The 12,906-nt window shown below is 34.1% G+C and overlaps 1 protein-coding gene across 1 annotated transcript in view; it reads left to right on the top strand.

Annotated features, from left to right (window-relative positions):
• Positions 1-12,306, top strand: part of LOC126885683 (membrane-associated progesterone receptor component 1-like) — an 85,943-nt gene extending 73,637 nt beyond the window's left edge. The window contains exon 3 of the mRNA XM_050652386.1: positions 9,040-12,306. Within this exon, the coding sequence (XP_050508343.1) occupies positions 9,040-9,167 (128 nt within the window). The 3' untranslated portion in view covers positions 9,168-12,306. The remainder of the gene's footprint in view (positions 1-9,039) is intronic.
• The last annotated feature ends 600 nt before the right edge of the window (positions 12,307-12,906 follow it).

The raw sequence follows: 12,906 nt of genomic DNA, 5'->3' as shown, positions 1-12,906 counted from the left end.
ATGGAAGGACGATATTGTAAAAGCTGCAGGAACTAACTGCAAAAGCGCAGCCAAGGACAGACGGAAATGGAAAGAGTTGGGGAAGGCCTATGTCCAAAGTTGGATAGAAATGGGCTAAAGAAGAAGATACATAATATGTATATATTTTAAGTTTTCGATATCACCAATTTGAAAAAAGGGACCAACTTCATCCAGAATAATTGTAAGACAACGTTTTTTCAAACCTGCCAGCTTTTCTAATTAGCCCAGTAAATGAACGGGAAAGTCGGCGATACCGTGTAATTTTCAGGGGCAACTCCGAATTGCATGAAAATTTGGATTTAGGTTCTACTTACCCTCCACTTCAAAGTTGAAATTGTGCCGTTAGTTGCTTTTACTTGGGGGCTGACAGTCACCCCTTTTCGGGGGTGAAAAAACATACGTTAAAGATAAGACCGGAAATGGATAAATTGACTGATTTTAAGTAACTTTTGTTCTATAGAGTCAATACTTTTTGAGTTATTTGCCATTGAAAATGTTGATTTTTCGACAAAAAAACTACGTTTTTTAGACGGTTTTTCGCAAATAACTCAAAAAGTAAATATTTTATCGAAAAAAATATCCTTAGCAAAAGTGTAGCTTATAAAAAAAACAAAAAAATGGTGTATCAGTAAAGTCTATCAATCAAATAAAAACAAAGTTGTAGCTCATGAAAAACACGTTCTTATTCATCTAATTCCAAATCGAATATTTCAAGGTGAAATCACCGAAAAATTAAGCACTTTTCGGGAAAAACCCATTTAAACTTTTTTAAAGTGTTTATAAAAAGCTTTGTTTTAATTGTAAACAAAAGTTTTAGCATTAAAAATAGGCGAGTTACGCTCAAAATAAAGTTGGCCCTCTTTTCTTTTTGTAAAAAATCATGAAAATCTCGCCGTGTTTAGCTCCCCAAATGAAATTAATCGCTACCGCTTTACAAACAATTTACTTACCTATCTATTTTTTATATGATCTGTCAGTCTCACCGGTTTAAAGCGTTTATTTTTGAAAGGGTTATAATTGAGAAAGCTTGAATGGGTCACTAATCACGAGTGTATGCAAATTTTGAACAGCCATATCTTAACTAATTTTTGTCTTACGGAGAAACAAAATGAAACTAGCATATTTATAATAGCAAAACCTACATTTTTGTACTCTTTAAGATTTTTCTTATCACTAATACTTTTTAAGTTATTTTGAAAAAATGAAATTTTTCAAAAATTTTTAGAAAATTTTTTTTTTACTATAAAACCAAATATTTTCAAAAATAAGCACTTCAAACCAATCAAACTAACAGATCATATAAACAATACACATACAGTTAAAATAGATGGTAAAGCCAAACGATTAATTTCATTTAGGGTGCTAAAAAAAAGGGCCAACTTTTTTTTCAGTGTAACTCGTTTATTTTTGATGCTGTAAACTTTTGTAAAAAACAACTAATAAGCTTTTTTTCGATACTTTAAAAATGTTAATAAGGTTTTCCTGAAAAACGCTTCTTTCTTCGGTGATTTCGCGTTGAATTATTCGATTTGGAATTAGACGATTAAGAAGGTATTTTTCATGAGCTACAACTTTGCTTCTACTTAATTTGTAGACTTTACTGGTACACCATTTTTTTCGTTTTTTTATAGGCTACACTTTTGCTAAAAATATTTTTTTCGATAAAATATTTACTTTTAGAGTTATTTGGGAATTTTTTTTTTGTCGAAAAATTAACATTTTAAATCGCGAATAGCTCGAAAAGTGTTGATTTACGTAAAAAACTTCATAGAACAAAAGATGGTTAAAATAAGTAAATTTATCCATTTTCGACCTTATTTTAAACACGCGTTTTTCACCCCCCGAGAAGGGGTACATGTCACCCACCCAAGTAAAAGCAACCAACGGCACAAATTCAACTTTGAAGTGGAGGGTAAGTAGAAGCTAAATCCAAATTTTAATGCAATTCGGAGTTGCCCCTGGAAATTACACTCCAAAACGGTCATTTATTGGGCTAAATATGAAAAATAATTTTTCTCCGGGCAAGGGCAAACAAGTTATATTTAAATTGTATATTATATACTAAGGATTTTCACAGTTTTCACTGTATTCCTTCATTCAATTGTTCTCTCCAGTTCTTTCTACTTTGTAGATTTCTTCTTTTTATTACTTCGTCCACTTCATGTCTGAAAGTTCTTCGGGGCCTGCCTATCTTCCTTCTTCCTATCAGGTTCCACTCTGGTATTCTATTTATCCAACCTCCAGCAGCTTCTTCTTAGGAATTACATTTTTGTTGCTCTTATTTTGTTTTTGGTTTTCTTATTTATTGTCATGGTGTTATAATATATTCTTCTTTTATTTTTTTGCTAATGTTCTTATCCCACAGTACCGGGTTCAATTTTCGTATGCAATTTGTCCTAGTCTATTTTTTATGTCTTCTTCCGTTGTTCCTTTGTTTGATATTATGAAACCTGAATACTTGTAGTTGTCTGTTCCTTTGATTTGTTTAATTTTACTCTTCTTCCTATCAGGTTCCACTCTGGTATTCTATTTATCCAACCTCCAGCAGCTTCTTCTTAGGAATTACATTTTTGTTGCTCTTATTTTGTTTTTGGTTTTCTTATTTATTGTCATGGTGTTATAATATATTCTTCTTTTATTCTTTTGCTAATGTTCTTATCCCACAGTACCGGGTTCAATTTTCGTATGCAATTTGTCCTAGTCTATTTTTTATGTCTTCTTCCGTTGTTCCTTTGTTTGATATTATGAAACCTGAATACTTGTAGTTGTCTGTTCCTTTGATTTGTTTAATTTTACTCTATTTTCAGCTGTTTTATTTCTGTACTCTTAGGCGAAGCAACGAAGCACTAAAAAGCCCAAAACCTAGGAATTTTGTGCAGTAAGATGAATTGTCATGCAACTTTTTGCATTCGATTCGAGACAGTGTCAGGCAATTTTGTGAACTAAATTGACATCCGGTAAAAATTTTTGTGCATAAGAAAATGCATTTTCAAAATGAATATCGAAGAGATGGAAAATTAAAAATTTAGAACTCAGGAAATATTGACGGAAATGAGTTCAATTTTTATACTCGATTTTGGAGGTCAGTGAACACAAATTTCATGACGGCGATGGTCTCCGAGGTACCTGGTGCCCAGGGTGGAGCTCGTCGCCAGGGACGATCGAATAATTCGCGAAATGAAGATTGGATAAAAAAACTGAAAAATACGCATTCAGTATTTTTCAAAAATCTATCGAATGACAATAAAGACGACCCACCCACTCCACCCTCTGGAGGTGGGGTGGGATTAACTTCAAAATCTTAAAAGGAAACTTCCATTTGTTATTACAGATTTGGATTGCTTACGTAAAAATAAGCAACTTTTATTCGAGACATTCTTTCTAATTGTGGATAGATGGCGCTATAATCGGAAAAAACGATTTATCGTGATACCATAAGTAAATTATAGAGACGGTCTAATATCTCGAGAAATAGACTTCCAAATAAAAGATTAAAAAAAAATACGTATTTAATATTTTTTAAGAACATATCGAATAACATCAAACACGAATCTCCACTTCACCCCCTGGAGGTGGATTAAAATATTAAATAGAAATCCCCATGTTTTATTGCACATTTGGATTCCTCATGAAAAAAAAGTAACATTTATTCAAAACATGTTTTAAAATTGTTGATAGATGGCACTAATAAATAGTGTTTTTCCGATTATAGCGCCATCTATCCATAAATCGAAAAAATGTCTTGAATAAAAGTTACTTATTTTTATGTAAGGAATCCAAATCTGCAGTAAAAAAGTGGGGGCTCCTATTTAAGATTTTAAAGTTACGATCCACCCCACCTCCAGCGGATAGACGGAGAGGCAGCGCTGAAAAATCTATTTGAATTTACTAAAGCTAGATTTTTCACAGTTGATTACTGTTAGTGTGTAGAGAAACATACTGCGGTCGGTCAAGCAAAACGTAGAACAGGGGTTGCTGAGAGGTTATCAAAGTTGCTTTCCTACGAAGGTAATTATTTCCATTTACTAAGGCTGAAAATCAGTACACACATTCTAAATTAAATATAAATAAAAGTTATTATAGTCGGTCAGCTGTATGACGGGACAGAGCCGGTCGGTCGGCCCCAATAGTCGATTGAGGAAATGAAGCATTTTGGCTCGCAATTTTTTCGTCCAGCATGGATTTACTTGAAATTTTCACAGAAGGTAGGGAATAGTCCAAGGATCATTTTATATATCATGCCGCTATCATACGCTAAAACCTTGGGGGTGGTTGCCACCCCGTCTCGGGGGTGGGAATTTTTTATTACATTTTAACCATGTAATTCGATGGGACAAGTGATTCTAAGAAAAAAATGTTTTTTACATTTTCTTCGTAAAAGTAATATTTTTTGAGTTATTCGCGCTTGAAAATAACAGTTTTTCGACGAAAAAATCGACTTTTTTAGAGGGTTTTTTGAAAATACTTCGAAAAATATGCATTTAATCAAAAAAACTGCAGATATCAAAATTATATCTTTTAGTAACACAAACCAAATTCTTTTACAATAATATCTTTAAGACCAATACAAACCGAGATACGGCATGTTAAAGGTAAGCTTTTTTCGTCAAATGCATAATTTGAAATATTCAAAGCCAAATAATGGGAAAAATTTGCATTTTTCGAGGAAAACTTAATACAATTAGACCTTTCAAAAAAAAATAATAAAAAGTTTCTAGCATGAAACTTAAGCGACCTATAATCAAAAAATGTCGATACCTGCTTTTCTCTACGAAAAAATCAGTGAAAACAACCCCCTAACTACCTTCCCAATTCAAAATTGGTCTTCACCTTTCTGTAGTTCCTTTCATATTTATATTATCAATACACTCAAGGAGTTTGACCTATTTAAAATGCCTAATTTTGGAAAAATATTATATCTCACTGTGTACTGATTTTCAGCTTTAGTAAATGGATTTAATTACCTTCGTAGGAAAGCAACTTTGATACCCTCTCAGTAATGAGACCCCTCAAAAATGATTTTGTAGGATTTTTAAAGAGCTATAAGACTGTGCAAATTAAATTCCGTAAGATGCCTTAGTTTTTAATTGGGGCGGGTTTAAAGGGCTCGATTAAGGGGGTGTTTGCTGGTAAATAGAGGTTTTAAACAGCTATATCTGGCTAACTATTTACTGTAATGAAAATCTATGCACAGTTTAATTTTAGTCATTAAAAAAGCTACAATTTAGTAGTTTATAATTTTTTTCATATCTTCAGTATTTTCGGAGATATTTTGAAGTAATGGGACTAGTACACGTTGGGCCAATCAGTTGGGCCAAGGAGTTGGGCCAACGTGTACAGGACCACTTGGCATGAGTTTGCGATTGGCGGTCAGCGTTGGTCTACAAACCGAATCTTGTCGGTATTTGGTGCACAAATCAAAGGATTTTTGGGACTTGCGTGATCTGCCAAACAGCTGTTTGGTTATGAACACTGAACACGTTGTTGTCGTTGAGTTTAAAATATTTGTTTTCTCTTCTCACAATACTGATACTGTTTATAAGAATTAATTTTAAGGTTGTGTTTTAATATGAATACTTTTTTCGGTGTAAAAGCACCGTCGTTTGCGCCATTGTTTTTTAATCACTCTTGTTTGGTACACTTTTCTATAAGCATTGAACGCATTGTACAAATTAATTGCGACAGCTGCTACAGTCTCCACATCCATATCCATAATCAGAGTTTGTTTTTTGTTTATCCACTAAGAAAGGTTAACGCAGACTGATAACTCCACCAACGTGTAATCACCATCTATTCACTGTTCTTACTTGGCCCAACTTATTGGCCCAACTCATTGGCCAACTGGTTGGCCCAACGTGTACTGGAGCCATTAAAGGTGAAAAATACCAAATTGCAAAAAATCAATTTTTCTTGCACACTCCAATTTTTCCAAAATTGGGCATTTTAAATAGGTCAAACTCCTTGAGTGTATTGATAATATAAATATAAAAGGAAATACAGAAAGGTGAAGACCAATTTTGAATTAGGAAGGTAGTTAGGGGGTTGTCTTCACTGGTTTTTTCGTAGAGAAAAGCAGGTACAGACATTTTTTAAGTCGCTTAATTTTCATGCTAGAAACTTTTTATTTTTTTTGAAAGGTCTAATTGTATACTTGAAAAAATATTATTTAGTTTTCCTCGAAAAATGCAAATTTTTCCCATTATTTGGCTTTGAATATTTGAAATTATGCATTTGACGAAAAAAGCTAACCTTTTAACATGCCGTATCTCGGTTTGTATTGGTCTTAAAGATATTATAGGAAAAGAATTTGGTTTGTGTTACTAAAAGATACAATTTCGATATCTACAGTTTTTTTGATTAAATGCATATTTTTCGAGGTATTCTCAAAAAACCCTCTAAAAAAGTCGATTTTTTCGTCGAAAAACTGTTATTTTCAAGAGCGAATAACACGACAAATATTAGTTTTACGAAGAAAATGTAAAAAACATTTTTTTCTTAGAATAACTGTTTCCATCGAATTACGTGGTTAAAATGTAATAAAAAATTCCCACCCCCAAGATGGGGTGGCAACCACCCCCAAGGTTTTAGCGTATGATAGCGGCATGATATATAAAATGATCCTTGGACTATTCCCTACCTGCTGTGAAAATTTCAAGTGAATCCATGCTGGACGAAAAAATTGCGAGCCAAAATGCTTAATTTCCTCAATCGACTATTGGGGCCGACCGACCGGCTCTGTCCCGTCATAAAGCTGACCGACTTTAATAACTTTTATTTATATTTAATTTAGAATGTGTGTACTGATTTTCAGCCTTAGTAAATGGAAATAATTACCTTCGTAGGAAAGCAACTTTGATACCCTCTCAGTAACCCCTGTTCTACGTTTCGCTTGACCGTCCGCAGTATGTTTCTCTACACACTCACAGTAATCAACTATGAAAAATCTACCTTTAGACTAAATTCAAATAGATTTTTCAGCGCTGCCTCTTGGTCTAGATGGAGTGTAGAGGATGGAATGGGGGGTCGTGTTTAGTGTCATTCGGTAGATTTTTGAAAAATATTGAACAAGAATTTTTATGTTATTCGATAGGTTCTTGAAAAATATTAAATACGTATTTTTTGGTTTTTTATTTGGAAGTGTATTTCCCGAGATATATACCGTTTCTATAATTTACCTATGGTATCACGAAATAATCGTTCTTTCCGATTATAGCGCCATCTATCCACAATTCGAAAAAATGTCTCGAATACTTTTACGTAAGCAATCCAAATCTGCAATAACAAATGGGGGTTCTCTTTAAGATTTTAAAGTTACCCCCACCCCACCTCCAGAGGATGGAATGGGGGGTCGTGTTTAGTGTCATTCGGTAGATTTTTGAAAAATATTGAACAAGAATTTTTCAATTTTTAGATCCAATCTTCATTTCGCGAATTATTCGATCGTCCCACGAATTATTCGGTCGTCCCAGGCGACGAGTTCCACCCTGGGCACCAGGTACCTCGGAGACCACCACCGTCATGAAATTCGTGTTCAGTGACCTCCAAAACCCCCAAGAATAAATATTGAATTCATTTCCGTCAATATTTACTGAGTCCTAAATTTTTTATTTTCCATCTCTTCGAGATGCACTTATGCATTTTCTCATACACAAAATTTTTTGCCGGAGATCAATTTAGTTCACAAAATTGCCTGACACTCTCTCGAATCGAATGCAAAAAGTTGCATAACGATTCATCTTACTGCACAAAATTCCTAGGTTTAATGCTTCGTTGCCTCGTCTATCTTCGTTGTTAGGTATTCATTTTTTTTTAAATTTATTTTCATCCCATTCTTTATTCATGGAGTTCCGCAAGGTAGTGTCCTCGGACCTCTGCTTTTCTCACTCTACACAGCCGATATACCAGAGTCTCCTAATACTACGATTGCTTCCTTTGCTGATGACGTAGCAATACTAGCAGTAAATGAAGATCACATACAAGCCTCACAAGACCTGCAACACCATCTGGACATACTCAGTGAATGGTACACAAAATGGCGAACTAAAGTAAATAAAACAAAATCATCTCAAATAACGTTTACAAACCGCCACAACACATGCCCTCCTGTAAGAATGGAAAATGTACGAATACCAACAGTAACAGAAGCTAAATACCTTGGCCTCCATCTTGACCAACGTCTTACTTGGAAAAAACATATACAGACTAAAAGAAGACAACTAGACTTGAAATTTCGGCAAATGTATTGGCTCCTTGGACGCAGATCAAAACTCAACATCAAAAACAAAATTCTTCTGTATAAAGCAATAATCAAACCTATTTGGTACTACGGACTACACCTCTGGGGCTGTGCAAAGTCAACATCACTGAATATCATTCAAAGATTTCAGTCGAAAGTTCTAAGATCAATAGTGGATGCACCTTGGTATGTAACTAATCAAACACTTCACGAAGACTTAAATATACCTTTCATTAGAGAAGAAATCCATCGAGCCTCGGAATCACAAAACGAGCGTACCATTCACCATGACAACGAATTAGTAAGGGAATTATTTCATAATGGCCCTGTCACAAGGAGACTAGATAGAACCTGGCCTCAGGACCTATTTTAAAACTTTAAACATAAATAGAATAAGATGAGACATCATTGGAAGTCTCTTCTTCATGACCAAAAACATAGAAAAAATTTACTTAATACTCTTTTAATGATGTAGATTGTAAATAAACATAATTACATAAAAAAAAAAAATCCCATTCTTTGTAAGTATATTCCTGTTCGAGTTTTCTCATCATAAAACTGAGGTCATCTTCGTCTTGTGCCTGTACCACAAGTACCACATTTGTAATTATATACCACACACGGGTACTTTCTATTTAAATTTAGGGGTTGTGGAATTGGGATGGATTGGGTTGGCAAATGACAGATGTCTGTATGGTTAAAATGTATCCGATTTGACCCCCTCTATATTTAAGTAAATTCACTAATGCTTAGTAATAACGTCTTGCATTTTTGATTTTTAGAAAAATACGACTTCGTGGGAAGACTGTTGAAGCCAGGTGAGCAGCCGACTAACTATTCAGATGAAGAAGACGCAGACGAATCAGCAGCCGGCGGAGATAAAGCAGACAAGGAGAAAAAAGAAGATTAAATAATCCGCAAGAGAAGAAAAAAAAAAAATAAAAAAGGCTGACGCGGTTATAAACACCGATCTAAACTAAAAGTAAAATATTTCAAAAAAAAACAAAACTTAATTTCGAACTTTTTTGTAAAGCATTAAATAGTACACTTTGTCCTTATATTTATATTATAGTTCACCGTTCTCTGTTTGTTTGAGAGTAAGCTGAGTTTTTAAATAATTTATTTGTAATTATAATTGATGTGATTTAAAATAAATGGTTAAGCATTGTGTAAAAATAAAAATACCAAATCAGTGTCCTTTCATCAAAGGAATGCAGCAAGAGAGACCTGGTTACGGATGTGGTGCCCTTGTAGTAAGTACACATAAAAAATGTCTAAGAAACAAAGTTTTTTCCTAATATATACATCAATTTTGATTGAATTTTTAAAAGTGACATACCGTTATAATTTAACAATAAAACACCGAAAACGTTTGTTTTCTATACTTCCACAAAATTTATTACAACTATGTGACTACAGCTGTTTCGGCAGAGTGCCTTTCTCAAGTGATTTAGATTACTCTGGGTTGGCCTTCTTAAATTCTTTAACTGAAGAGGTTGAGGAGTGGGGAGCTGTTTGTCTCGAGTTGGTCATTCAGAATTATATCTGTATTTTTCAATTTATTAATTTCCATAGATTCTAAAAAGATAGCTTAAGGCCTTTATTTTGAATATGCAGAATTTGAAACTGTTCATTAAAAGAATGATTATGATCTAGAAGGTGAAGTGCGTATGTAGAGTGTATGTTTTTCTATTGTTGAAAGCCCTTTTGTGTTCTGCTATCCGTTTGCCAAAGGTTCTGCCATCCGTTTGCCAAAGGTTCTGCCAGTTTGACCGATGTAAGTTTTCGGACAGTCACCACAAGTTAGTTTGTAAACACCACTCTGTAGTTGTTTTCTCTTTCGGCTCTTATTGTTCTTAATATATTTGCTTAAGTTGTTGTTAGTTCTGAACGCTGGTGTTATTCCTTCCTTTTTTATGTATCTGGCTATTATTGTTGTTATCTTGCCAGTATATGTGATAGAGCAGAAGGTACTGGGTTCTTTCTGTGGTGGTGGAATAATGGTTCTGGTTCTTTCTGTGGTAATAAATTTTGTGGAAGTATAGAAAACAAACGTTTTCAGTGTTTTATTGTTAGATAAAGTGAACTTCCATCAAGTAACGGTCGAATCCATCAATTACCGTTATAATGCCTGACTAGTCAGTAATGAATTCATCTTATTTCAATGTAATATACTTATGATTTGTCTATCATGAAATAATCAAACAAAAGTTAAAAAGTGCACTAATCTAATGGAAATTCTTAACATAAAAGTCATATAAAACATAAAAATCTAACAAATGTGTTTAACTCGTTCAGTGCCCACGCCGACAGTGTGTCGGCACGAGGGTTTCATCAAGGGTGCCGACGACGCACGAGGGGCGGCGGTAGTACTGCCTTACTAAATAAACCCTTTAAGTGCGTGGTACCAGCCATGTGGCGTTTGTTCAAGCTGGGCACCGAATGTCTGTGTTTTCTCCAGCAGCAATAATTACAGTTTGATATCGCCTTGTCACGTTTAAGACACGTTAACACGTATCCAGTAACTGGCGCCAGTCTCACTGGCATGCCAGTGCTGGACAGGTACGTTTACACGTATCCAGTAGCTGGCGCCAGTGTCACTGGCACTCTTATTAAAAATCCAAGTACTGCCACTGAACCTCTTCTCATATTTGAAGGCTTTTTTTGTCGTCACTCCAATTGTTTAAAATTCCATTGCTTTATTCATACTATGTTTATTCATTAATCACTAGTAATGACGACAGTGCATAATTTTGTCTATTATAATTATTGTTATCTAGGCATGAACCACATAATCCACACGATTCAGAGATTTCACTTTAAGTGACCAGGTGGTACTTCCTTAAGGGGAATGGTCTTCCAGGTCTTACTTCCAGCATAAGATTTCAGGATTCTATTGGTTTTTGCTATGTTGATGTTAAACTCGCAGCCCTTTCACTCCATTTATGATGATAAACTGCACTAAAAATCTTGCAGTTCCTCTATATTGTCTGAAATATTTTTCTACATAAATTTTGAACAGTAGTGGGGAGGGAATACAACCTTGTGTGACATCCATAACATACCATTTTCAGATCTTAATCATCGATTGTTAGTGGACGTTTTTGGAGCAGAATGTCAGTCATCGAGAAATAGGCTTTGTTGCACGTCATTGTTCTTTTTTGAATCTGAAGTTTTTACTGCTTCCACATCATCCTTTGGTGCCTATTTCCCCGTGTTCCGGTTTGTGTTTATGGTTTTGCCTTTGTATGTGTATTTCTAGTCAAATCTCCCTGACTTTTGTAATCTTTAAAATGTACTATAGAGTTGATTACAATCTAGACATCACAGACTAATCATATTGAATACAAACAAAGTTTCTCCATATTTATCGGCCGTAGTTCAGCGACCTTCTAAGACAGAGCGCACGAGACCGAATCTCGGCACTAACGACATTTTCATTTCTATAAATGATACGAGCCGTTCACCGTGCCTGGGAGGGCACGTAAAACCGTCGGTCCCCCTCGGCTACTGTGCATCGATACAACAATCCGAAAGGATCTCTCCCCGGCAAAAATGCCATATCAGATTATTATTATCATTCTGATAATCTTATAACTTGAGGGACTAATATGGCAAGTTCTCTTTTAGCCAACCTTTGTTTTTGAGGACATTTTCACATTTTGAGGAACAGGGGTGTTTAATCAATACATCTGAGGATGTATTGAGTAAACACCCCTGTTCAATATTTTTCACAAATGGCAAAGAACCTAGTATTTTAAAGAATGATAATGGATTTTAAAACTGGAAACATTTGTAACCAAGTCAACTTATTCATATTATTGAGGACACTGAATTGGTATAACGAATAGTGAGATTTTTACAATTTAAATGCTTACATGAACCAGTAATGTAATTCCAGAAATTTGCATTTGTTATTATGTATGTATAAAGTTTGGTTTGAAATATGAATTAAAGATGTCTGAATATCGCCTGTACAGGGCGTGTTAAATTATATTTATATTGTGGTATTGTGATCTTTTTCCTAAAATAAAACATCTTAAATGGTTTATCTTTCAATTTAACTCAAAGGTTGTTATGAGTATTAAAAACGTCACTATATGTACATAAGTGAATTTCTAATTATTGTCCATTGTGTTAGTAATTTATGATGCACTAAAAAAGGTGAAAGTCATCTTTCCTAATTACATTGTAATTCATTCTAATTTACCAAATATCGTATTTTTGCAGCTATACAACGAATGAACTTTATGATGAAGCGTTTACAAAGTCTGGTAGATTCTACATTAGATTTCATCATTTTGTGTATTATTGTCTATTTTTAACTTTCGGATGATACATATTACGTATTACATGATTTGGAGTAATGCATTAGATAGTGAAAACAAATTATAAAATCAAACTGCGAAGATATATACAGGTCTGATACGTATGGCTCATTAAATCGAATCTTTAAAATTGTTTTAGTGCGTTAAGGAGAATTTACAACATTCATCCGATTCATTCACTTGCGAAAGTTTCAAATATGACATAATTTTTGGAATAATGTAAAAATTGAGTGGAATAACACAAGTGAAAATTATCGAAAAGTAAACATACATGAAAATGCTTACAAACCTCTATTAAATGAGTTGAATTTCTTATCAGTT

Source organism: Diabrotica virgifera, chromosome 5 (assembly GCF_917563875.1).
Source record: "Diabrotica virgifera virgifera chromosome 5, PGI_DIABVI_V3a".
Lineage (NCBI taxonomy): Eukaryota > Metazoa > Arthropoda > Insecta > Coleoptera > Chrysomelidae > Diabrotica > Diabrotica virgifera.
This window is presented reverse-complemented; position numbering and strand designations above follow the sequence as displayed.